The sequence below is a fragment of the Puma concolor genome, chromosome A2, assembly GCF_028749965.1.
Source record: "Puma concolor isolate L17-30 chromosome A2, mPumCon1.1.hap2, whole genome shotgun sequence".
In the NCBI taxonomy this organism is placed as follows: domain Eukaryota; kingdom Metazoa; phylum Chordata; class Mammalia; order Carnivora; family Felidae; genus Puma; species Puma concolor.
The window spans coordinates 54,549,834-54,577,710 of record NC_141668.1 but is presented as its reverse complement, the minus strand read 5'-3'; the positions used below and the strand labels follow the sequence as shown (position 1 = coordinate 54,577,710).

The following is a 27,877-nucleotide window of genomic DNA, read 5'->3' as shown; positions in this document are numbered from 1 at the left end:
TTGTAAGAGCTTGAACTCCAGAGACCAGATCAGGCAAGACTGCTTAATACCATCACATGATCTGCCCTGAGGCACCCTGTATTTAATTAAAATAAGGAGTGGGGCGCAGCAGAGGCTAGAAGAGCACTGTTGTTCTTAGCGGGTGGAGCCAAGGGAGTTAAAAGTTAAACCTTGATTGCCTGGGTCTGTGAGAATTCAGCATGGAATGTTTCTCCTGTTTCCTGGGGTTGCTGCTGCTGCTGGCTGCAAGATTGCCTCTTGATGCTGCCAAACGTGAGTAACTGAGTTTCTGTGTTTAACCCGTTCTTTGTCAACTAAAAGGATGGATTGCCTGAAGTATTGTTACCTAAGCCAGAAGGGGACTTCCTGAATCTCTTCAGGAAACTTTCATGCTCATTCATTTCTTCTGGAAACACTTGGGAATGTTGAAACCACAGCAAAATGTCTCCAGCTCCAGCTTTTGCTTCCTGCTCTTGGAAAGTAATAGCCACGCAGCCCCTCTCTTAAGGAGCTTTTTTTCCATTGCACTGGCCACCTTCTCTTGCCACACTCCGGGATCAGGGAGGGTGGAGGTGTGAGGGGAACAGTCTCTGGCCTGAGAACAAAGCAATGGCTCCCACGAAATTTGGTCTAGTTTCTATCCAGTAGCGTAGTCAGCTCAAATGAAATGAGGCCTAAAATCTAGATCTGCTCACTAATCATCCCAGCCCAGAAGCCGTTGCTAGTCTTGTTGAGATTTTTTCACAGACCTGCAGGAGCTCCTTTTCGAGTGAGGTTACTAAGAGAAGAGCCGAAGCCCTGGGTCTCAATTCTAGTCCCACGTTAGAGGTTGGAGATTTTCTAACCATGCTGAGAGGCTCGGATCGATGAAACCAGAATCTTTGGAGATGTGCTTGGAGCCTCCTTGCTTAAAAAGCTCCTCTTGTAATTGGAATGCAAAGCTAGGGTTTCAGTTCCCTGCACTTGTGTGCGTCCCACTTGTCTGTCCAGGGGATGGGTGGCTGTGGTGGCCCCCCACGCTCCTGCAGGTAGTGTGCAGTGGGAGAGGGAAGGTCTCCCAGAAGGTCCACCCCACCTCATTGCAACAGAATAGGGACATTCAGTGATGAGAAGTCTGGGGGTCCTTAGGCACCTGGGTGTCTCTGCTTGACAGCTCAGACCCTGGAGCCTGCTTCTGATTCTGTGTCTCCCTCCCTCGCTACCCCTCCCGCCCTTGCGCTCACGCGCGCACTCTCTCTCTCTCTCTCTCTCTCTCAAAAATAAACATTTAAAAAAAAAAAACCACTTTAAAAGTCCAGGGGTCCTGATTGTGTCAGACCATTCCATGGGGTTTAGAGGGTGGGGGGAGGATGGTAGGCATAGGGAAGGGGCCAGTGTCTACCTCGTGCCCGTGTGTAGCCACTCTGCAGCTATTGCACTTACATCACTCAAGTACTCATCCCCACAACCACCACCGCGGAGCAGATGGTCCTCCCCCTATTCCACAGGTGTGGGAACCAAGAGCCCAGGTCTTGCTTTGCACCTGCTGGGCCCACTTGTGTGTGAGCAGGATCCTGGACACATGGGCTAGGCGCCCACACAAACCCTCTTTTCTCTCCCCTTCCTCCTTGTGGAGGGAAAAGTCCTTTAATTAGGTTGTCCTTGCAGGGTGGGATCCCAGCAGGAATGCTGAGTCTAGAGAGAGGAAGAGGGGGAGCTGCTGGTACCCGTGGAGTGCAGGCAAGGTTCCCCAAGACTGGTGAGGCTGAGAAGGGGCTGTTGGGGGCCACAGGGCCCCCCAGGTGAGGGTGAGGGGCAGGAGCAGAGTGGCCAGAGGCACAGTCCATTTTCCTAGTGGCTGAGCTCTCAGGCTTGGGCTGTGCTGGTCCCCAGAGACGCCAGCCCTGCCATCTCTTGTGACTGGGTCGGGGAAGAGGCACCCTGTCGTTGATGAGGGAGTCCAGACCAAGGATTTCACAGGGTGCCGCGGCTGGGAGGCTGGCACTGTGATGGTCGTGTTTCCTAGACATGGAGCCTAGCCACAAAGAAGGCAAGTAACTTGACCCAGGCTACACAGCAATTAAGAGGAAGAAAGCTCAAGCCAACCATGGTCCTTCCTGCTGTTGGACAGACTTGGGTTCCCTACCAGCTGTGGGACTGGGCCACAAGTGACTTAGCACCATTGAGCTTTCATTCTCTCATTTGAAAAATTGGGTAATAGGGTTCTTGTGACATTAGCTAACAGAAGGGGTTTGGGGTAGGAGTCCTACAAGGTAGCAATTGTATTACCTCAATGTAGCTCCCAGGACAGAATTCCCTAGAGTCTGCAGTCGTAGGAGATAGAGGGACAGAGAAGTTGACAGTCAATGGAGACCCTGTGCCTAATTCTAGCCTTCTTTCCATCAGTGCTAATTTGTTCTGCTCAGTGAAACAGATTAGCCTGATCTTAAATATTGGCTGTGGGTTTGAGAAGAGTCCCAACTTATTAAGCAAAATGTAACAAAACCTGTCATTCCTGTCTTCACCTTGCCCTAGACTAAATATTCTGTCCAGAAAAAAATAAGGATGGGTAGAATTTACCATTGTATCAAACACCACGGGATTCCTTGCCCCTTTTCGATCATAGCCCTGGTAAAAAGGAGGCAAGAGTAGGTATCAATAAAGTTGTTAACAGCCAACCTGGCCACCACCTGTCTGCTGGTAGACACAGCAGAGATTCGAGAGTGGAGACAGAAAAGCCACAGGGGTGCTGCGTGGGATCCATTTCCCTTCACTTCTAGCCCTGCCCTCCCCCCCACACCTCTTTTTTTCTTTTAAAACCTTACTGTTAAGTGTGTCTTATTTTTTAATTTTTTTTTAATGTTTATTTTTGAGAGACAGAGTGTGAGCAGGGGAGGGGCAGAGAGAGAGGAAGACACACAATCTGAAGCAGGCTCCAGGTTCTGAGCTATCAGCACAGAGCCCAACGCAGGGCTTCAATTCACAAACCATGAGTTCATGATCTGAGCCAAAGTTGGACACTTAACTGACTGCGCCACCCAGGTGCCCTGAGTGTGTCTTTTTTTTTTTTAATTTTTTTAATGTTTATTTATTTTTGAAAGAGAGCAAGAGCAGGAGAGGGGGAGAGGGAGACACAGCATCTGAAGCAGGCTCCAGGCTCTAAGCTGTCAGCACAGAGCCCAATGCGGGGCTTGAACTCACAAACCATGAGATCATGACCTGAGTTGAAGTCGGATGCTTAACCATCTGAGCCACCCAGGTGTCCAAGTGTGTCTTATTTTTAATTTCACCTCTTGAGGTCCTTGTAAAGTCACATGCAGTTTTAAGAAATAATGCAAAGAGATTCCCCTATACACTTTATCCCATTTATCCCAATGGTAATATCTTGCAAAATGATTATACAGTATCACAGGCAGGGTATTGATACTGATACAGTCAAAATACCAAATTGTTCCAACACCACAAGGGGCCTTCATACCCTTTTAAACCTACAACCCTTTCCTACCCCACCTCCTGCTCTGGTAACTGCTAATCCATTCTCCATTTTTATAATTTTGTTACTTCAAGGATGTTATATAAAGGGAATCATTACAGTATGTAATTTGAGGGCATTGGCTTTTTTCACTCAACATAATTTACTGAAGCTGTTGCATGTATCAGTAGCTCTTTTTTATCACTGGGTAGTGGTCCACAGTATAGGATATGCCACAGTTTAAACATTCTCCCATTGTGGGACATCTGGATTGTTCCAGTTTGAGCCACTATGAAGAAAGCTGCTATGAACACTCATGTACAGGTTTTTGTGTGATGATAAGTTTCCATTTCTTTGAGACAAATGCCCAAGAGTACAATTGCTTGGTTGCATGTTAATTGCATGTTTAGTTTTACAAGGACCTGCCAAACTGTTATCCAGAGTGGCTGTACCATTTTATGTTCCCACCAGCAACGTATGAGTGATCTGCTGTCTTTAACCCATGCCTACGTTTGGTATGTTACCATTTTTTATTTAGTCATTTGGATAGGTGTATAGTAACATCCCATTGTGTTTTTAATGCACATTTCCCTACCGTTTAATGATACTGGACATGGTTTCATGTGTTTCTTCTGTCATCTGTACATTCTCTTCAGTGTAATATTTGTTCAGGTCTTTTATCCATTTTTAGATTGTTTTTTAATGTCGAGTTTGGGGAATTCTTTATATATTATAGATATCGGTCCTTTATTGGAAATGTGGTTTGCAAATATTCTCTCCTAGTTTGTAATTTGACTTTTCATTTTCTTCACATGATATTTCACAGAGCAAAAGTTTTTCATTTTAATGAGGCCTAACTTATCTCTTTTTTTCTTTTATGGATCATGTTTTTAATGTCAAGTCAAAGAATTCTTGCCTAGTGTAGAGACTGAAAATTCCTCCTATGCTTTTCACTTTTTCAGAGCACCATTCATTGAAAAGGCTGTCTTTCGAAACTCCATTGGGTTGTTTTTGCATCTCTGTCAAAAATCAGTAGGGTGTATTTGAGTTGGTCTATTTCTACATTCTCCATTCTGTTCCATGGACTTGTGTATCTATTCTCTGTCACTCTTTTAAGTTTGTATTTTTCCTTGACTGCTGACATTTAAAATCAGAGGAGAAACCCATGTTTTGATTATGTTTCCGGAAACACCAGCTTTATTCTGGATCTGAGGAAGAGAAAGACTCTTTGGAGCATTGAGAGAAATAGGTCCTGGGAATCAAAAGATGTGAATCTTCATTTCCACTCCATGAAAGGTGACCTGAGTGAATCCTGTCACTTCTCTAGGCCTGAATTTCTTCATCTATAAACTGAAGTGATTTGAACAAATGTTAGTTCTTTCCACATTGAGTATTATAGTACTCCATGACTCAATTCAAATGAATATCCACTTATAAACATTGATTGATAAACCTGCCTTCACCTAGTATCTGTTTCCAAATAAAAACAATCTCACAGACTCACAAGACATTTGGGTTTTGTCTTACTTGTTTTTTCTCTGATTTGGAAGTCTTTAGAAGACCTGGCCTGAGGTTACACAGCTTGTTTAGTAACAAAATCAAGACTAGAAACCAAGTTTCATAACATTCACCCATTGTGAGACATCTGGATTGTTCAGTATTCATTTCAATATTCTTTTCCATTCCATCCGCCTCCCTTATAAGATGGAAACAACAGGCTGCTCCCTCCATCTACCAAAAAGGAGAAATAGGTTAGTGGCATCCATTCAAAATGGCTTCTCTTAGCACCTACCAAATACCACACCTTCTGAAAGTTCTCTTTCAGTATTAAAGAGAAGACAGGATTTCTGGTCCAGATGATACAAGGCCATATGAATTGATGAGAGGAGATTTTAAGACAGTGTATGATTAGGGGCTGGCTGTGAGTTATAGACAATTAAGCTTTTGGTTGTGAATAACAAAATACTAAAAGGGTTTGAGCAAGACATATGTTACCTCAACCAGTACAGATGCAGCCAAGGCTAGATAGATAAAGAGCTCAACAGCATCAAGAACTCTTTTTGCATCCTCACTGTGTTGGCTGCTTCAGATCTGTGCCCTCATGATTAAGTATGGCTGTCACAGCTCTGGGCCTCACATTATATTACCAACTGCCAGATCACTTCTTATGTGAACGAAAATGGAGGCTGTTTATTTTATTTTATTTTATCTTATTTTATTTTATCTTATTTTATTTTATTTATTATGAAGGAGGAAAACCTTTCCCAGAAGCACTCAGAAGACTTCCTCTTAGCTCCGAATGGCCAGGTTCTAATCACCTGCTCCTGCCCATACTGTAAAGAAAGCTAGGAAAGTGAGCCTTTGGAATTTTGAACTGTTAGAATAGAAGCTCTGTAACAAGGCGGGGAGGACAAGCAGGGCTGCAGGCTGGAATGGCTGGTAGGTAGGCAACCAGCAAATCTGCTACAATCCTCAAAGAAAGGAGAGACCATGTGAACCCTGGAATTGTCAGGCAACGCCAAAAGACCAACTCAAGATGAGAAAGAATTTCAAAAGAATTAGAATTTTGTAAACCCTGGAACAGCCACACAAAAAGATATAGCTAATAAGTCAGAAGAAGAGATAAACTCAAAAAATAACCTCGTAATAAAAAAAAAAAGGAACAAGGAACAGATAGGACAAATAGAAAAAGAACAAGATGGTAGATTTAAATCCCACAATATCAATAATTACATTAAATGTAAAATTACCTAAACATGCTGAAGATTAAAAAAAAACCCAATATGTTGTCTATAAGAAACCCACTTCAAATATAAAAACATAAATCAGTTAAAAATAAAAGGGTAGGGGCGCCTGGGTGGCGCAGTCGGTTAAGCGTCCGACTTCAGCCAGGTCACGATCTCGCGGTCCGTGAGTTCGAGCCCCGCGTCGGGCTCTGGGCTGATGGCTCGGAGCCTGGAGCCTGCTTCCGATTCTGTGTCTCCCTCTCTCTCTCTGCCCCTCCCCCGTTCATGCTCTGTCTCTCTCTGTCCCAAAAATAAAAAAAATAAAAAACGTTGAAAAAAAAAATTTAAAATTAAAAAAAAAAAATAAAAAATAAATAAATAAATAAAAGGGTAGAGGGCACCTGGGTGGCTCAGTCAATTAAGCATCTGACTTCAGCTCAGGTCATGATCTCACAGTTGCGTGAGTTCAAGCCCCGCATCGGTTTTGCACTGACAATGCAGAGCCTGCTTGAGATTCTCTCTCTCTTCCTCTCTCTCTCTGCCCCTCCCCTCTTTCTCTCTCTCAAAAATAAACTTTTAAAAATCTTATAAAAAAAAGGATGGAGAAAGATGTACCAGTTAATCACTAAACATTACTGTCAAAGAGTTCTTCAGACAAGGAATATTACCAGACATAAAGGGCAATTCCTACTGGTAAGAGGATCAATTCATGAAAAAGACTGCACAATTCTAAACCAAGCTTCAAAATACATTAAGCAGGGGTGCCTCGGTGGCTTAGCTGAGCATCTGACTCTTGATTTTGGCTCAGGTCATGAGATGGAGCCCTGCATCAGGCTCTGTGCTGGGCATTGAGCCTGCTTAAGATTCTCCCTTCTCTCTCTGCTCATTCTGTCTCTCTCTCTCAAAAATAATAAATAAGCAAAAAGTGATAGAACTGAAGAAATTGGCAAATCCCATAATTATAGTTGAAGATTTCAACAATCCTCTCTGAGTAATTGAAATAACAAGTGGACAGAAAATCAGTAGGAACATAGAAGTTTCAAAAAGCATTATCAGTGTGCCTGTGTGCTCATTCGGTTAAGCGTCTGACTTCGGCTCAGGTCATGCTCCCATGGTTTGTGGGTTTGAGCCCCGCATCGGGCTGTGTGCTGACGGCTCAGGCCTGGAGCCGGTTTCACATTTTGTGTGTCTCTCTCTGCCCCTCCCCCACTTGTGTGCGGTTCCTCTCTCTGTCAAATAAATAAATAAACATTTTTAAAAAAGCTTAAGCATTGTCAACCAGCTCTTAACGTAAATGATATTTAAAAACCAACAACCGGGGTGCCTGGGTGGCGCAGTCGGTTAAGCGTCCGACTTCAGCCAGGTCACGATCTCGCGGTCCGGGAGTTCGAGCCCCGCGACAGGCTCTGGGCTGATGGCTCAGAGCCTGGAGCCTGTTTCCAATTCTGTGTCTTCCTCTCTCTGCCCGTCGCCCATTCATGCTCTGTCTCTCTCTGTCCCCAAAATAAATAAACGTTGAAAAAAAATTTTTTTTTTAAAACCAACAACCGTAGGGGCACCTGGGTGGCTGAGTCATTTGGGCATCAGACTTCGATTCAGGTCGTGATCTCATGGTTTGTGAGTTCGAGCCCCATGTCGGGCTCTGTGCTGACAGCTCAGAGCCTGGAGCCTGCTTTGAATTCTGTGCCTTCTTCTCTCTCTGCTCCTTCCCTGCTCATGTTCTCTCTCCCTCTGAAAAATAAAGACGAAAAACAAAAACAAAAAACAAAACCCCCAACAACTGTAGATTACACATTACATATGGAACATTCACCAAGTCAGACCATATACTGAGCCGTAAAAAAATTAGATTGCTCAACAGTGGGCTCTCCAATACTGGTATGCATCTCTTGAAAACCTGGAGGCATTCCTCATCCTGGCGTTCTTTTAGCCAAGAGAACATTTATCATTGGCAGCAGTGTTTTCCTAATTATATTGTATCAAATTCAATATTCAGAGACTATGTACTGAGAAACCAAATAATGGCTAAGAAATACTGATTTTCAAAAATTTTCCTTTAAATCTTACTCATTTAAACTTCAGAAAGAGGATCTGATTAGTTTTATTTAAGCTATTTCCAGTAGAAATTAAAAAACAAAAACAAAAAACAGGAGTGCTTGGGTGGCTCAGTTGGTTAAGCGTCCAACTTCGGCTCAGGTCATGATCTCACAGTTCATGAGTTTGAGCCCCACATAGGGCTCTCTGCTGTCAGCTCAGAGACTGCCTCAGATCCTCTGTCCCCCTCTCTCTTTACCCCTCCCTGCTCACTCTCTCTCTCTCTCGCCCTCTCTCTCAAAAATACATATTAAAAAAAAATTTTAATACAAAAATAACTTCTATTTGTTTGACATATTGGAAATATCAAGTATTACTTTCCAAGCTTATGAAATGAAAAATTGCTTTAAGATAAGTACTAAATGAAGAATGAAATAGACAAAATAATTTGTTTTTCAAATATTGATATAGGATTTCATGATGTGCTGAGCAATGAAAGAACTTCTGGTTATATGAGGGAGTACAACCAACTCAATGGTTGGTCTTCAGATGAAAATGAGTGGAATGAAAAACTGTATCCAGTGTGGAAAAGGGGAGACTCAAGGTGGAAAAACTCCTGGAAAGGTAAATCAGAAGATTCAAGGCAAACAACTATCATTTCCTATCTAAGTCAGTCTCATAGATTGTAGACTTGGAGATCCCATGGCTTGTGTTGCTTCCATGAACTACAGTACTCTAGTAAGCGGGAGGAACCTGGATTTAGCAATCTTTATCTGAACATGATCACTTTCTAAGTCACACACAAAAAAGTTTAATATCCTCAGAAACTGGTAAATTTGTAGTTCTTGGAAGATTTTGGAGAGCAAGCAGGTTTAGCCTCAAATCTATTTACCTAATATGGGAATGGTCCTCTTCAGAAGATCTGAGACTCTGGAGTAGTTTTGACCATCTCAAAAGTGTGGTTTATCAGAAAGTGAGTATCTTGCCATTTGCATGAAAGAATGAGTCCTTTTGAGTTTAAAAAATACAAACCTTTAAAACTTGTTTTTGTATAATCAAACAGGTTTTTTTTTTTTAATTTTAAGTACATGTTCTTTCTATGCTTAGATAATTCTTTAATTGGTTTGACTTTTTTTTTTTTTTTTTTTTTTTTTTGGTCTTCTAGAATGTTGTGCTCTGAAAGCAAAAGTTAGGAATCCAGAAAATAATTGATGGTAAAGAGGCATAAAAATGGGAGGGTGCCTGCTGACTCAGTAGAGCACAGGACCCTTGATCACAAGAGTCACAAGTTCACAAGGTCACAAGTTCAAGCCCCACACTAGGTGTGGTCCTTATTTTTTAAAAAAAGGACAAATATAGGGGCGCCTGGGTGGCGCAGTCGGTTAAGCGTCCGACTTCAGCCAGGTCACGATCTCGCAGTCCGTGAGTTCGAGCCCCGCGTCGGGCTCTGGGCTGATGGCTCAGAGCCTGGAGCCTGTTTCTGATTCTGTGTCTCCCTCTCTCTCTGCCCCTCCCCCGTTCATGCTCTGTCTCTCTCTGTCCCAAAAAAATAAATAAACGTTAAAAAAAAAAAAAATTAAAAAAAAAAAAAAAAAAAGGACAAATATAAAATAAAATAAAATAAAGGCATAAGGATGCTCTGGTCCTTATTAGTGGATTTAACTCTTCTTTGTTTACTTATCAGTGAAAGGAAAAAGGTGCTTGATCATTAAGCTGCACTTTTTTATGTCTTAGGAGGCCACGTGCAGGCGATTCTGACCAGTGATTCACCAGCACTTGTGGGCTCTACTATAACGTTTGTGGTAAACCTGGTATTCCCCAGATGCCAAACGGAAGATGTTAGTGGCAACATTGTTTATGAGAAGAACTGCAGAAATGGTAAGGAATGTTACTCATGCCACAGGAACAGGCTAGTTCTATTGGAGACCTATCTCATAAACCTAAAGGCTCACAGGTACTTCTATACGTGCAAGATGCTATTATCTCATGTCACCCCCTACTGAAATTGGGTAACAGGGAGGGGTTCCCACATCAACATTAGCCAAACCCACTTGAGCAAACAAACTAATGGCTTTCTGCCTCCTGGAACTTTCTTCAAAAGTTACATTATCACGCTCAGCCTTCTCTTAGTGTCTGGTTGATTAGCCAGAAAATACATTGTTGATTCTCAGATTTTGGTTTGATTACTTGGAATTCTTTTGGCTACTCAGAGAATAGCCAGTTTGACAGATGTTTACTGATGATATTAATTTCTGCTCACAAGTATCACTTATGCAAATGTGTAGCTAACACAAATGCTCAGATGTGTATATTTTGGTTTTGCTTTGCTCTTAAAGCAGGTGAGCTCTTTGTACATGTTAAAGAGCACAAATGAACACAAATGCATCAAGGGAAATTATCTTGAGAACTGCACAGTCTCAAAAACTCCGAGCTAATTACTGAGACTCTTTGATCATTGACAAGACTGTTAAATGCACTTATGATCTGATTGATTGATTGATTGATTGATTGATTGATTTTGAAAGAGGGAGCTTGTGTGAGTGCAGGGGTAGGGGAGAGGGGCAGAAGGAGAGAGAGAATTCCAAGCAGGCTCTGTGCTGACAGCATGGAGCCGATTGCAGGACTCAATCCCACAACCCTGGGATCATGACCTGAGCCAAAACCAAGAGTTGGACGCTTAACTGACTGAGCCACCCAGGCGCCCCATGATCTGATTTTATTACTTACAACTTCTAATAGATTGTCAGTGTGTTCATTCCTTATTAAGTTATCATCTTCCTATTAGGAATTGTACATTAGATTCTGTACAAAAAGGGTTTGATATTTTTAAACTGTTAAGTGCTTAATATTTTGTAGTAATTTTTCTCTTTTCTAAAAAAGCTGATTTTTATGAATATTTCAAGTGACAATCTATCTCTCTGAGCATTTTTATATAAAGGAGTCTCAGTGACTTATGAAAATTTTTATATAATATCTATTACCACGAAAAGGAACTAGGGGATGGGGCGCCTGGGTGGGTCAGTCGATTAAGTGTCCGACTTCGGCTCAGGTCATGATCTCAGGGTCCGTGAGTCTAAGCCTCGCATCAGGCTCTGTGCCGACAGCTCAGCTTCAGATTCTGTGTCTCCCTCTCTGTCTGCCCCACTCTCGCTTGTGCTCTGTCTCTCAAAAAAAAAAAAATGAATAGATGTTAAAAAAAAATTTTTTTTTAAAGGAACTAGGGATCTTTGAGGAAAATACTAATTCCAGGTCGAGGACAGGGAAAGTACCAGGTGAGCCTGCCCCAAAGTGCGGAAATGCTCAAGGACCAATGGGGACACATCACAAGGACACAGGAGCTAGCTTGAAGGGACTCTCACTAGCTATTTGGGACAATTTAAGAATTAAAAAACAATAATAGATTGATAAATAAAAAGTTTCTTCAAAAATATCAGTGACATAAAAAACCAAGAGGGTGAGGAAACTATTCTAGGTGAAAAGATATTTACCATAACCTGTTTAAAATGAAATATGTTGGGACACCTGCCTGGTTCAGTCAGTAGAGCATGCAACTTTTGATCCTGAGTTTGAGCCCCACATTGGGTATAGAGCTTACTTTTAAAAAGAAAAGAAGAAATATATCATATATACAAAAAAGTTGAAATCAGGGTATACTGAACACACAAATACCTTCTACCTAGATTCAACAATTGTAACTTTTTCCATATTTACTTCTATTTTTTTTTCTGATCATTTGAAGAGACAGAATAGCCAAATGTTGTATGTGACCCTTGATTAGACTTTAGTGGGAGTTGTAATGATACTGAGGTTATGTAGGAGAATGTCCTTATTTTTAGGAGAAGCATGCCAAAATCTTTAAAAGTAGAGAGTCATTTGATGCCAAATGACTCAGGAAAGAAAAAAAGAAGAAGCTACAGAAAGCAGTACCAACATAAAAAGATAAAGAAAGCATCCTTCCGTTTGGTTTGAATACAGTTGTGATTCAGAGAACCAATATTAAAAATAAATATATTGTGATATCTCTAGATTGAACCTTTCTAAATAATTGCTTTAGATGAAACTTTTACTGAAATGTAACCTATCTGCAGGAAACAGGCATACATATGCACCACCAGATGAATTCTGAATTTTAGGGTTTTAGTTGTCCAACTGTATTTATATTTATGAAAAATAGGAAAAGATGTTTAATTCAGTGATGAGCATTGAGCATTCTGAGCCCACATGACAAGCTTGGCTTGTGTCTTTCTCTGTTTAGATACTGGTCCATCTTCTGACCAGTATGTTTACAACTGGACGGAGGAGGTTGACTCGGGAAATGGCAACAGCCCAGGCCATCAGAACGTGTTCCCTGACGGAAAGCCTTTCCCTCACCACCCCGGATGGAAGAGATGGAATTTTGTCTACGTCTTTCACACACTTGGTTGGACATTTTACAAAACTCCCTTATCTGCTTCTTTACTTTCCCTTAAAATTTCCCTTTTTTTTCTTTTCTTATTCCATAATCAAGAATTCTAACACTAAGAGTTTCACAACAGTTACTTTGTTAACTTTTCTTAGCTGGGGTGGAGGGTATGGAATAAAAATAAAATCTTGTTTAGCCTTAGCAAATCTTTGGGACACTATAGAATTGAAAGATGGAAAAAAACGAATTCAGCTTTCTTTTTTAAAATAAAACTACTCAATTTATTTCTGTCTAAAACAGCAATATGAAAAAATATTAGTATTTCTTTGAATGGCACACAGATGGGCATTTGATTTTTTCTTTTTTTTTTTTGTCAAGAGAATTTTTTTTTTTCAACGTTTATTTATTTTTGGGACAGAGAGAGACAGAGCATGAACGGGGGAGGGGCAGAGAGAGAGGGAGACACAGAATCGGAAGCAGGCTCCAGGCTCTGAGCCATCAGCCCAGAGCCCGACGCGGGGCTCGAACTCCCGGACCGCGAGATCGTGACCTGGCTGAAGTCGGATGCTTAACCGACTGCGCCACCCAGGCGCCCCTGTCAAGAGAATTTTTAAGAAGGAAACTTATGCTCTTTATAGGAAATTTGGAAAATACAGAAAAGTACAAATTAAAAATGCAAAGTACATAATTAACACCAGTTGTTACCACTGTTAACACAATGGTGGGTTTTTTTTTTTTTGCTAGTGTTTCTTAAGATTATACTGTATACACATTTTTGTTGAATATCATGAGCATTTGGCTATTATTAAAATTATGTACATTATTTTAATGACTGCATAATATTCCATTGTGTAAAAATAACATAATCTAACTACTATTCTTCTTTGACATAGTCTACCTTCTTTTTTTTTTAAGCACAAATGTTATCCACTTTTGTTTTATTATTGTTGAAGTGATTGTTTTTAGGAGGAGCAAATTTAGGTTATAATTAGCAAAACCGCTAAGTTCTTAGTTAAAAACATCACCAGGTCCCACCTCGCTCTGACGTACAAAGACTGCTACCAATCGTACAGGCTCTAAATTTCTAAATGTTTTGTCTTCATAAATTAGAGAAAGTTTCTTTGTCCAATTAACTCATTTATAAATCAAAACAAATATTAACAATGCACATCAGTTTAATGAAGTACAAAATATAGATCAAATATTATGCCCATCTAGTTAAATCAGGGGATTGAAGGCTGGCTTTGTTTCACTGTCTTCATGGCCCTGGCAGTCAACTCACCAAATGTCATCATTTCTTTGACTTTACCATTTGCATGGAGTCGTGTATGCTCACTAACACTCCATTCTCTTCTTAGCCCAGTTAACATCCATTAATTTAGCTAGTTAGGATGTCTTTATTAAAAATCAGCTTTCAGCCCAGAAATTGCCATTTTTCTAACAAGACTTTTGAATTTCCATATTCTGATGTCTCTGAGTTAACTGATAATCTCCTTCAACTACCAAGTACTTCTGTGGTCTTTCAATGCCCAGGCTAACATTTTCCTCACGTATAACTAACTCCCCAAGAGATACCTTCTTCCCCTACAACCTCCAACAGAACTACCCCTGCATTTCAAGATAAAGGGGATCCCACATCACATCTCCCTGAGAAGATTAGTGTATTTTTCTGATACCTTTGACCATGTAATAAATATGGTCCTTAGTCATCCCCACAAGCATCCATCTTACCATCTCTGTTGTTCCAATCACACATCTATGCTGGGTGCCTCAATGGGATTAGAAAAACATCCCTGAATCCTGAAGGACAGAAATTACCTTCACTAGCTAGCCAGTGGTAGTTAGATTTATGTGAGGGCTGGAGAAAGAAAAAGAGTGAGTCAGGAGTGTCCTAGGAATGTGTTTATAGAACCACTGCATTATTTTTTATACTCTTTTTAATCACTTACTGACTGCATTTTTATACATGAATACTATCAGAAAGTGGAAGATTCTAGTCCCCTAAAAAAAAAAAAAAGCTGCTCAATAATAGAGCTGAAATAGTAATATTGTTACAACAATAAGGTAGATTTTTGGATAATTTGTTTTAACTCCCTTGGACACTTTTCTATGGGAAACATATATATTTCAAGTGCCTGATCACTTATAAAAACTTTTTTATTTGTAAACTAAGGACTAACTGTATTATCCCACCAAACAGCTCTTTTCATTTTGACCAACTACATACAATTATATTTATTTAGTTGTGGGTTTGTTATAGAAGGTTTTACATGAAATAAACACTATCTTCCTTTCTGAACCAGTTAGGACCACATCCCCATCCTGTTTTTCTTTTTCCAGAGCACTCTCTAAGTGGCAGTCACAAGTCGTTAAGAAACAACTTCCTAAAATGATCATGTAATGTGCCAATAACTAAAAATTTCCATCTTTTCAAAGGTCAGTATTTCCAGAAATTAGGACGGGGTTCAGCAAGAATTTCTGTAAACACAGCCAATGTGCCACTTGGCCCTCAACTTATGGAAGTAACTGTTTATAGAAGACACCGACGGGCATATGTTCCTATTGCAAAAGTGAAAGATGTGTACGTGGTAACAGGTGAGTCGTGTGAACTCTAACTGATGGTGAAGCACTTAGTTCTGGTGACTAGTTGGTTAAGAAAGAGTTAGAGCCAAGTGTTTGGGTTAGGTTGTGATTCATATAGGTTCCTTCCCAGACTTATCTATTATATTGTACCCCATCTATGATTCCAGAATAACTTGGGAAAACTTGTATAGGAAAAGGGAAAATGATGCTGAATTATCCCTAATTTTAATTTTTTAACCTGAAAACATTATTGAAGTCATCCACTTAAAATCAAGCAATCATGTGTTCTTTCTATTTTCGGGTGTATTTTTTAGATCACATTCCTGTGTTTGTGACTATGTACCAGAAGAATGATCGAAATTTATCTGATGAAACCTTCCTCAGGGACCTCCCCATTATGTTCACTGTCCTGATTCATGACCCCAGTCACTTCCTCAATGAGTCGGCCATTTACTACAAGTGGAACTTCGGGGATAATACTGGTCTGTTTGTTTCCAACAATCCAACTTTGAATCATACATATGTGCTCAATGGAACCTTTAACCTTAACCTCACTGTGCAAGCTGTGGTGCCTGGACCCTGTCCTTCACCTTCACCCAAACCTCCAAAACCCACCTCTTTTCTACGTAAGTGTTTCCAGGTGATCTTTGAGTGGGGGGGGGGGGTTCCTTAACACCTAAGAAACACACACACACACACACACACACACACACAAGAACATAGGTTACATAATTACATCACTAGTTTAAAGGATCGTGTAGAAACTCTGCAGTGATGCCATTCTGTACCTGTTATTCTTTAACTACTTTATCACCATTTTAAGCTGTTAGAATAGAGAAAACAGGAGAGCATGTTTAAAGTCATTTTGCAAGTAGAATTTCATGACTTGTGCGCAGCTCTTTGAACTTCCTAATATGTACTGGTCCTCCTTATGTGTAGAGATGCTTTCCCGGTCTGGCCCATCACATTTCTGTTACTCTCCCATTTTTTCTAGCTATGAGAGGACACCTTGTCCCCTTATAAACATTCAGGCCATCCCCACTTCCAATCTCCTCCCTGCCCTGCCCACATCCACCTAGTGTCCCATGAAACACAGCCGTCCTTGAAAGTAGTTTCCAAATGGCCCAAGAAAGAATGTACCTTGAGAGTATTTCTCAGTGAGCAAGCTGGACAGACACCAGACATAAAAATTGCTCTGGATATAAGGCATAATTAATTAAATCCCACGCTCTACTGATAGTATATAAGGACATTCATGCAGTTGTTAAGAGTCTACTTTGGAAAGTGTTAGGTTGCATCTGATGCCCCATCCTACCCTACATTATTACATCTTAGCATCACTTTATCAGGGGAAGGGTAATAGACTGGCATCCCCCTCACTGGTCACAAGAGGGCGCCATCCCCAAGCCCAGAGGAAATACTCCATCACGACGTCCAGATTTGTTGCAATTCTTTTTTTTTTTTAACCAAATAATAAGCGTTATAATAGTGTGTTATGAATAAAATTAAATCTTGTTAAGTCTGGCCTAGCTAAATCAAGACAATACAAGTCATTACTGATTTTGATTCCTTCTTCTTTGAAACGTTTTAAATTACAAAATTAATGCATGCTCCTTAATAAAAATTCAAGCGATGGAGAAGTCTAGAATAAAAGTGAAAGTCCCTATTCACATTCTCCTCCCAAGCATTAAACCTTATTAATAGTTGAGAGCGTTTCTTTCCAGATCTTTCTCTATGCATCACAAACATATTCTATAAATATACATAGGTGTTGTTGGTTTGATTTTTATGTAAATGAGCTCATGCTATATATATGGTTCTGTAATTTGCTTTTCTTCACTTAACAAACATCATAGACATCGTTCCCTTGTCAGTTCATATAAATATAACTCACTTTATTCAACAGCTACACAGTATTTCGTTGTAGGTATAACACAGTATATAAGTACATAGGGTGTATAAATGTATAATTTATTTAACCATTCTCTTATTGACACTTGATTAGGTTAATCCTAATTCCAGTTAGAAATATAACTGCACTGAACAAATCTAATCATATAGCTTCATTCTGGTATTTCTGTAAGAATATCTTTTTCTATAATTATTGACGATCTTCTTTATAAGTAAGGAGACCAGGTATAAAATTCGAAATACACTGTAGATGCCTGTAATTTTAGAACTGTCCAGAAATTCCTAAATGGTAAAGGATTTAATGTTAGTTTATTTAACATTCATTTTTTTAAGTTGCATTTTTATTAAGCTGTTTTTCTTAGAATGTATTTATATCATACAGCATTTATAAAAAAATATGTTTTAAGTCACTGAGAGGGTATTTCAAATTTTTGTTATTATTTCCATAGGTTGGATCACTAGATATAAGGTAGTAACCTTATGAGTTAATCACATTTTATAGTGAAGGGAAGCTTCACTATAAAGCCTGGCTTTATCTAATTGGTCCTTTAATTATACCTTGATTTTACAGATACATGGATATAGACTTGACCTTATAGATATGTCTACAAAATTCCGTATGAGTTTTTACAAGCATTCTACCAAAGGTAGAATCTTAACTTTTGTCATTTGGGCGTTTTTTAAAAGAAGTTTTATTTTAAAAGGTCATGATTCCATGTTCTAACTTGGTAATTTCTGCCTGTTAAGGGGTCCAGCCATCTTTAATACCCAACGCAAAAGAAATCTCTTGCTGTGTCTCTTTTCCAAAGCGTGTGCCATGCAGCAGTTGTTTCCAGAGAAGCTCTGGGAGTCACTCAGAGAAGACCCTCTGAACAAAGGAGAGTCACAGGGCTCATCCATCTACCCACTAAAGGCTCAGAGGAGCCCTCGAGAAATCTCCCAACCAGCTTCATACCTACATGTCACTACGTTAGGGTGCAGCTCGTCTGAAGTTCTGATGCCCTTCCCACCCCCCAGCTAGGTTCACTTTCATGCCTTTTGAAATTTTCAATATCCTATTTTCCTTCCAGTCTTTTTATTTTAGTAAAGGAATACCAACACCATAATTAGAGCTTTTAAAATTGTAACTAATAGAGCATTAAATTCTTTGCCTTAATCATGTTCGACAAGTCATTTTCTTTTTCCAATGTTTATTTATATTTTTTTTTTGAGAGAGAGTGTGTGTGTGCACAAGCAGGGGATGGGGCAGAGAGAGAGGGAGAGAGAATCCCAGGCAGGCTGCACACACAGCACAGAGCCCAATTCAGGGCTCAATCTCACGACTGTGAAATCGTGATGTGAGCCGAAATCAAGAGTCACCCGCTTAACTGATTGAGCCACACAGGTGCCCCTGGGTTATTTTCAAAGTGTCTGGTATTCATTCCTTTCCTTCCCCACACCTCAGCCCATCAACTGCTGCAAGACTTTTAGAATGTAAGCTTTGGAGCTATGAAACACCCAAACAGGAAAAGAACTACCTTTCTCTTTGTTGCTTGCTTCTTAATCTCTTTTGCACCAAACTTCCTGTCTGTAATTATGTATCTATATATGTTATAGCATATCTACATCTAAATAGATGTATGGAGACACAGCTTGGGACAAGGAAACATATTTATTAAGGACTTCCTATATGGCAGGCATAGTTCAACCTCAGTAGATCAGAAGGTGTTGTTCCTATTTTATAGATGAGCAAATTGAAGCAAGGACAAGTTAAATGATGTGCCCACAGTCTCAAACAGCCAAAACCAAGAGACCTGAAGTCGAGCCCAGAACACCTGCCTCAAAAATTAAACTGTGCTTTTATCGATTACAGCCTGTTTGATTTAATCATGATTGCTGTATCACACATTTTAATATGCCTTTACCTTTCATTTGATTCCTGTGTTTCAAGAAGATACAGGATTTGGTTTACTTATATAATTTAATAATTATATTGCCTCAGCTTTCGCATCTACATGAATCATTACATAGTTCAAATTTCTGCAGTGATTTGATAGCATAGAACTCTTGATGTTTTTCTAAAGGGCAGGTAGATGTTTAAATTTTTGGTTGTCATGTACCTGTTTATATTTTTGGTTATTATGAATTATGTACACCTTTTACATTCTCAGCAACTAATCTAAAATCTTATTCCAACTCTCCAGCATCAGCTAGTGACAACCCTCTGGAACTGAGGGAGAGTCCAGATGAAATGTGCCAGATTTACAGATACGGTTACTTTAAAGCCACCATCACAATTGTAGGTAAGAGCAGCAGGGGGAAGGATGTTAGAATCTACCTTGGGCCACCCTCCTGCTCTGCTGAGTCTGGAGAGATGGGGGCAGGGGCACCCACTCTGTTCAAGGTGACATCACATGTGCCCAGGCAAAGACTGTACTAGTGTCTAGATTCCCACCTGCGTCCCTGGCCTTCCTTAGACATTCTGGTGGAAATGAGCCCAGCATAAGGCCCACATGCTAAGGAGCCTGATCCCCACACTGTGGAGTTCAGAAATTTGAATGAAGGTGCTTTGAAGAAAGGGCAGTAGCAAGTTCCCAAACATCCACTTTGTTCCTCCAGCTGATTTCACAAAGTCAAACTTCTCGTGTGTAAGAAAGGGCCACCAGAGATGGCTGTGCACCATGGGCACTGCCCACAGGTACCCCACAGAGAAGACAGGTGGGGGCTGAAGCCCAAGTTGCGCACGTGGGGCTGAGAGAAGGTGGCCAAGGCCTGAGCCTGAGGACTACATCTTCCCAGGAGGTAGCTTCTTCTGAAATTCTTGCCCAGAAGGAGTGCTGCCTTCTGACACATCCACAGATTCCAGAAATGAAGAGCTGGGTTGGAACGAAGAACAGTTCAGTTCAGTTCAGTTCAGTTCAGTTCAAGCTATGGGGTAGATTCCCAGGTCTGGTGTGCTTCTGGTGCGGGGAGAAGGCTGTGTCTCCTCCATTTTGTGTGGCTTTCTGGTTTATTAGGTAACAGTTTGGTTTGGCATCTGTTGTATTTTGATTTGTTTTTCTCTGGGGGCTGTTTTGTTAGAGGGAATTCTAGAGGTTAACATCGTCCGGATGACAGATGTTCTGATGCCCGTGCCACAGCCTGACAACTCCCTGATGGATTTTGTCGTGACCTGCCAAGGAACGTGAGTACACGTCAGCCAGAGGAGCGGGTCAAGGCCTGAGCAAAGGCCTTAACGCCGTCTCCCCTTCCAAGTTGATTTAGATTCCTGATTTATCAGTCAGCCACGACAAGGAAGGGCCCTATGAGGCGCTCTGACGCGCACAGTTTTGCTGGAGTTCAGCGATGCTCATTACCTTTAACTGTTGATGAAATTGAATAATAATGATTGATTGAATACTTAACTGTGTTCTTAACATTTTATATCTGTTTTCATATTGAATCCTTATCCCATCCCGAGTCTCCTCATTTTACAGATGGGCCCACTGTGGCACACGGTGCCCCGAGATGGTGGGTACCTGCAGAGCATGGTTCATAGGCTGGGAGCTGGCTCGGAACCCAGCTCTTAGGTCCCTGAGGCCCCTCTGAGTGGTGGGAAACCAGTGTAGAATGGCCATGTCCTAGTGATAATTAATAAGAAGGGACAGATAAGAAGCTTGGGAGAGGGGAGGGATGAGGATGGCAGAAAATTGGGAAAAACCTAACGGAGGAATGAAGCCAGCTGAGAAGAGTGCTTGTCCTCCATGCCACCCATACCTCACCAGCCCCTGCATCAGAGCTTGGTCTCTGCTTCCGGGAGGGCCACTCACGGGTGACACAGTGGCTAAGACAGTAATGCATGGCCACTTTGCCTCATGGTTGTCAAACCTCACTTATTCAAGTCCCAGATCCACCTCTGCTTGTGTGACCCTGGGCCAGTCTCTCCCCTTCCTGAGCTGGTTTGTCACCTGCTACACTGGGCTAATCTTACTTTCTTTATCAGGTCATTGAAAGGAATAGGCAAGGTCATGTCACACATCTGCAGCTCTGTGCCTTGCACGTAGTAAATACTGCATAAATAGTTCCTGTTGCTGTCACTGTTGTACCTCTGCAGGGACCCAGGCAGGGCCAGCTCTGGCATTTAATAATAGATTTGCCGGACACCTAAGCCGTCTGTATCTGCAGGCATTCTAGGGAGCTCAGATGTGGAGGAATGACTTGGGCTTCACACAGTTTCCAACAGCCCCTTGCCTTGGGGGTCATGATTTTTTTCTCCTCCACCCCCAGGGCCACACCTTTCTGAGGATACAGGGTAAGCAGTAGCTCACACACAGGCTTTTAAGGAATAAATTATATGTGACAATTTGACATCATATAGTTTGATATTCTTATATTGTATGCAAGAATAAAATAATAAAGTGGAATTCAGTTTTATAGATGCGTAATGATTGTGATTGTCCCTTCTAAACTGATATGACATCTCTCTCCCTTGGTGCCATTTGTACCCTCAGAATCCCCACAGAGGTCTGTACCATAGTTTCTGACCCGACCTGCCAGCTCGCCCACAGCACAGTGTGCGACCCTGTGGATGTGGACGTGGCTGGTATGTGCTTGCTGACCGTGAGAAGAGCCTTCACCGGGTCTGGGACATATTGTGTGAACCTCACCCTGGGTGATGATACCAGTTTGGCCCTTACGAGCACCCTCGTCTCTGTCCCTGCAAGAGGTAAGTTTTGTTTTATGTTGTATGAACATTTCATATTGCAGGTACAGTGTGTGTCTCATACTAAAGCCATTCAAGTCTTTGTTGTCACTGTTTGATATTCAGTGCAAAAATCATTGAACTACCGTTAATGTGGATTTCAGAACTGGCGTTAAAGTCCAACAGCAAATCTACTTAGGGCAGGGATGAGAGAGAGAGAGAGAACGAGAGAGAGACCCAATGAAATAATGACCAAAGGAAAATCGTTTGATGAAAAAAATCAGCTGTGATCATGGAGCAGTAATAATGGGATACGATCACTGCATGTTCAAAGAGATTTATGTTTCAAGGGAAAAGTGTAAAGCCCAACATCAAAAAATAACAATGTTCTTCAATTAAACTATAAAAGGGGGAGACTTGTGTCATGTTTTCATTAGAATCCACCTCGGCAAAGACATGAAGCCGAGAAGAAAAATGAGAAACCAAGTGGACTCCTGGCTCCTTTCTAACTTGCCATATGTCTCCTCTTTCCCTTCCCAAATTCTAGCAAGCATTACAGCGTGACAGTGACAAACCAACCTACGTAGTCCTCACATGTTCACCAGCAAATCTCCTCTCCTCTCTGCCCCCTACTGCCTGGAGAGCTAAAATGGTAGCAGGGTGGACTAAAGGATTTCTTTGAGAGATGTTCATTTACTGGTGGCTTCTAATTTTCCCCAACCACAAATTAGAACTCCACCTGGTGAGCCCAACTGAATTTCACTTGTAATCGACTTTGTTATAAGATACTGCTTTATCTCCTAGAAGAAATGCTTTGTGGTGGAATGGAAAGAGAGATTAAATTGTGTACACATTACAGCACTTATTTTGCTCCTTAATTTGAATCTTGCCAGGTACAATCTAATGACTAACTCACAAAGAACTCCTTTGGGGGGACGCCTGGCTGGTTCAGTTGGTTGAGCATCCAACTCTTGGTTTTGGCTCAGGTCATATCCCAGGGTTGTGGGATTGAGCACCACATCAGGCTCCATGCTAGGCGTTGAGCCTGCTTGGGTTTCTCTCTCTCTCCCTTTGCCCCTCCCCACACCTCACACGTGCTCACTTGCTCTCTCTCTCTTACAAACAAAAACAAAAAAACAGACAAACAAACAAAACAACTCCTTTGGATCTGGAGCCTATCTCATAAGGTAAAATGTACTGAAATACATATTTGCTCATTAACCATATAAAAGGCAGCTTTAACTTCCTTGAAAGAAGAACTTAAGTAGTCATACATATAATTATTTGTATGAGAGCTTACAGTTGGTGAGATCTAAGGTATAGATTTAAAAGAACAAACAAGGATACAAAGGTACCCTGCTTCCTCCAAGACAAGATGCACTGGGACCAGGGTGGAGAGCGGGGAGGGCAGGGAAGAAGGAGGCATGCTGGAGGCCCTGGACCCAAGTGAGCCTCTGTCTTCAAAACTATTGCCTCCAGGAGCTGCCACAGTTACTCCTCTTGTGCTGCTGCGGGGTTTTTTTAGAACAACGTTTTAGGGTCATAACCTATTCTATGAAGCTTCCTCAGTGCTGGCAAACCACTGTTCTCTTATCTGGATTAGATGTTTAGATGTTTGCTTTCCTTTAATTCTCCTTGCAGTGAGTGATAACTTTAGGTGACCTGAGCCATTTTCAAAATCTAAATAAAGGAAGCTCAGAAAGAGAGCCTTTAATCCAGTGGGGATTGTAACTTGATGACTTGGGTTTCAAAGTTGGAATTTCAGAAATATCCTTGTTCAAAGGCAAACCCATATACTTTGAGCAGAAATGACTTTTATTCATTGATCCCATGAACATTTGTGAAGCACCTGCAATTCTTTCAACAAATATTCATTGAGCATCTACTCTGTGTCCAACAGAGATCTAGGCAGGAGATACACAGTTCCAGATGAGTGGGGGAACCAGATGAAGAAGATTCCCACTTTTGTGGGCAGAAAGAACCAACAAATAAGATGACATTGTGAAGAGGGGTGCCTGGGTGGCTCAGTTGGTTAAGCGTCTGACTTCAGCCAGGTCATGATTTCACAGTTTATGAGATCAAGGCCAGCATTGGGCTCTGTGCTGACCTGCTTCGGATCCTCTGTTCCCCTGTGTCTTGGCCCCTCCCCCATTCTCTCTCTCTCTCTCTCTCTCTCTCAAAAATAAATAAACATTAAAAAAAAAAAAGTAGAAGAAGACACTGTGAAGAAAATAAAACCAGGCGGGGACATGGAGAGTAATAAGTATGGGAGAGAAAGGGGTCAAGGTCAGCTCTCTAGATTGGAGGTCAGGGAAAGTCCTGCCCACCCAGCAGCATCTGCTTGGCGAAGGGCCTCCTTTGAACTGAAACCTGAATTTCAAGGGTGGGCAGCCCATTTAGATCATTGTAGACCAGCGGTAGGGCTTGGGTCTTATTCTGTGTGTGAGGGTAGCCACCGGCAAGTTTGAAGCATGATCTGATTGATGCTTTTAAAGATCATTCTGACTGCTGAGTGAAGCAAGGATCCCTGGAAGGTAAAAGTGGAAGCTGGTACACAAGAGGTCCTCTTGGGGAGAAGGCTGGTGTCTGGGACTGCAGTGATGGCTGAGGAGATGGAAGAAAAATAGATAAACCCCAATCATACTTTAGTGGTAGTGATGAGACTAGTTAATTTGCCAGTTTCCAGGAATACAGAGAGTACATAACCCCTGTTTTGTGGCTCTTGTAATCTAGTGGGAGAGAAACATGGGTAAAGCAGTAATTGCAACACAATGTGATCGAGGCAGAGGAAGAGAGGCAGGTAGAGGAGTGACACAGCCAGGTGTCGTGACCCAGTGCCCTCATGAATGTCTGGAAGGCACCCTGAGGGGTGAACACTTACGAGGAGCCAGGGGAAGGACAGTCTTGGCAGAGGGCATGGGGATTTGTAAGAGCATGGGGAGGATAAGCAACTCCCAGGATTTTTAGAACCGCTGGAAGGGAGGTGGTGGGAGATGAGGCCAGAGGAGTGGCCAGGAGGGGCATGGAGCCCTTCACCTTGTGGGTGCTGCAGGGTCAGCTGAGACCTGAGCAGGTGTCTCCAGGACATGACATCTCTCTTCGGAGCCCTTTAACACAGTGTTCCAGACATGCTAACTCATTCTCTAAATGGAAGATAACCTGAACCCAAAGACTATGTATTATTTAATGGAAAAGATTACTGAAAGCCCAGAGGGAGCTATGTATCTTCTGATAGCAACTTTCCTCATTTATTTAATTGCATTATGAGTAGCATGTCCTCTAGGTGGAAGATGTCACTAATACTGTCTTGCTTCTGTTTTAAGACCCACCTTCCCCTTTAAGAATGGCAAATGGTGCCCTCGTCTCCGTTGGCTGCTTGGCCATATTCGTCACTGCGATCACCCTTTTGGTGTACAAGTAAGTTGCTGCTTTTAACACTTTAAGTTCCCATAGTATATTGTCAAAACTTCTGCATATTTCTGCATAAATGGGCCATTTTCCCTATTTTTTGCTTTTAAACATTCTGTGTAGGCGAGGAAAATCTTCCATTGAATGATGAATACCAAACTAGATTATTAATTTTTCTATGGTTTATTTTTAATCCTCAAAATGCTACCAGACATGAGTAACTACAAAATTGTGTCAGCTTAATGTTTAACATATAATCGCAAATTATAGTAGGCAGGCATATTTCTTGAATGAAGAAGGGAAAATAACTATACTTTCATAAGACATCAGTGTTTTAAAAGCTGTGGATTCGGTTAAATGGAATTAACCCTTTTACACTTGGCATGTAAGATTGTAGAAAGTAACAATTCCAGCTGGAGATCTATTTTTAATCTGTCTAACATGTTGTTTTCAGAAAACGCAAGGGATACAAACTGATAGAAAACAGTACTGGGATCGTAGTCAAAGGCAATGGCCTCGGTGTTTCCCTCAACCGTGCAAAGGCCATGTTCCGCCCTGGAAACCAGGAAAAAGATCCACTGCTCAATCACCAACCGGGAATTCTTTAACTCTTCAGCTTTATTTCTGACCAACAGCTTACTCCAGTGCCATTTATGTGAGCTGTGCCAGAATTGATGACTATTAACTTTTTTTCCTAAAAATTATTATTAGAATATATATTGTGGCTTAGGGAGGTCCAAAGGTTTTTTGGGGTTTCGTTTTGTTTTGTTTTGTTTTGTTTTTATGGGCTAAATGACATTTTAGAGAAGTAGAGAGGAATTATACTGTGCACAACCTCAGCCATGTTACAGAACTGATAAAACCAGTTAGCAGTGCTTTTTTTTCATTATGATGTATGTTTCAGTTATAATGTGTTAGGTGATTAGTGGGATAGATACACTCTGTCCAAAGAATAGGGGGAGAAGATACTATTCATTAGAGTCTTGCCTAGGTTCACTGGAAGGAGAGGCTGGACACTTTCTAGCTATCCGTATAACCAAATACATAACTCCAATGTATTCCTGTTCTTAAGATCATGTTCCAACCTAACTGAATTCTACTTCAATGAACATGCATGAGCTCCCAGCAAAACAGTAACAAGCCAAACATGCTTCTTATACTAAAAAATGTGTATATACTAATCTCATAAATAGGTGTGAATATTTTTGTGACAACCTACCTTGCCCAGATGTGTAAAGGAATGGTATTCACCCAAGGGGTACCTGGGTGGCTCAGTCGGTTAAGTGTCCGACTTTGGCTCAGATCATGATCTCATGGTTCATGGGTTCGAGCCCCACGTCAGGCTCTGTGCTGACAGCTCAGAGCCTGGAGACTGCTTCAACTTCTGTGTCTCCCTCTCTCTCTCTCTGTCCCTCCCCCACTCATGCTCTGTTTCTATCTCAAAAATAAATAAACATTTAAAAAAAGTTTAAAAAAAAAAAAAAAGAATGGTATTCACCCATTTATTCCATGGAAATTTATTTAGCACTTTCTGTGTATCAGGCATGTTGCTAGGTACCCGGCCCTGCACTCAGTGTTTATATTCTTGTGTATATATCTGGATTTCTGTACACTCTGGTGCGTGTATTTGAAATTATACATTATGATTTTCCAAAAAGGAGGCCCATGCTTTTCCTATTGGTTTTCCTATTTAAATGATATCGTAACTTGATCAGTAAGGGTTTTACCTCCATTTGTAACTAAAACTACCATATGTCAGACAAGGCCTTCTTTTTCTCTCCTTCCTGAAAAATAAAGTGTGAAAAGAGATAAGATCTTAGAATTGTAATTATTTTTCCAATTTGTTGTTTGCCTTTCTATTGCATTATAGTTTTGACACATAAAAAGCTGTTTAATGCTGCCCCATGGAGTACTGATACTTTCATAAGTATTTTATATTTAAAAATATATAGAGTATGTTAAACTTCAATAAATTTAATATATAAATGTATATAATCAGATAAATCCAAAAAAAGATTTTCTGTGAGTAATCGTCCTGGATTCTTTAAACAGTATTAAATTAAAAGTAAAGGCAAGGAGAGGGAGAGGGGGAAAATGGGGGATGGGCATTGAGGAGGGCACTTGTTGGGATGAGCACCGGGTGTTGTACGTAAGACATGAATCACGGGAATCTACCCCCAAAACCAAGAGCACACTGTATACACTGTATGTTAGCCAACTTGACAATAAATTGTATTTAAATAAGTAAGTAAATAGGCTCGGAGCCTGGAGCCTGTTTCCGATTCTGTGTCTCCCTCTCTCTCTGCCCCTCCCCCGTTCATGCTCTGTCTCCCTCTGTCCCAAAGATAAATAAACGTTGAAAAAAAAAAAAATTAAAAAAAAAATAAGTAAATAAATAAGTAAATAAATAAATAAATAAATAAAGGCAAGAGGATAGTTCTAGGTCACAGATCAGCAAACTTTTTCTGTAATGGGCTAGGGAACAAATATCTTAGGCTTCATGGGCCACATAGTTTCTGTTGTAACTACTCAGTTCTGTTCTTGCAGCACAAAAGCGATCATATATGTAAATGAAAGAGCACGCTGTGTTCCGGTGAAAGCATATTTACAAAGGCAGGTGGTAGGATATTTGGCCCACGGGCCATAGGTTGTTGACTAATGTTCTAAACTAAAAAAGACCAAAGAGACACAGCAACCAAAAG

General features: G+C 41.0%; 1 protein-coding gene across 1 annotated transcript; it reads left to right on the top strand.

Annotated features, from left to right (window-relative positions):
• Positions 1-85: 85 nt before the first annotated feature.
• GPNMB (glycoprotein nmb) lies at positions 86-26,987 on the top strand. Its single transcript, XM_025929818.2, has 11 exons — positions 86-273; positions 8,683-8,835; positions 9,946-10,089; positions 12,467-12,631; positions 15,050-15,208; positions 15,511-15,822; positions 19,291-19,389; positions 20,168-20,270; positions 21,577-21,791; positions 25,091-25,184; positions 25,630-26,987. Exons 1-11 carry the CDS (start codon positions 201-203, stop codon positions 25,781-25,783), a joined length of 1,671 nt encoding a protein of 556 aa, XP_025785603.1. The 5' UTR covers positions 86-200; the 3' UTR covers positions 25,784-26,987.
• The last annotated feature ends 890 nt before the right edge of the window (positions 26,988-27,877 follow it).

Excerpts from the sequence above, each read along its gene's own strand:
- GPNMB (XM_025929818.2), top strand. The coding sequence starts at position 201 with ATGGAATGTTTCTCCTGTTTCCTGGGGTTGCTGCTGCTGCTGGCTGCA. Across the intron at positions 19,390-20,167 it reads AGCCACCATCACAATTGTAG|AGGGAATTCTAGAGGTTAAC; the intron begins GTAAGAGCAGCA and ends CTGTTTTGTTAG. Across the intron at positions 25,185-25,629 it reads ATCACCCTTTTGGTGTACAA|AAAACGCAAGGGATACAAAC; the intron begins GTAAGTTGCTGC and ends TGTTGTTTTCAG.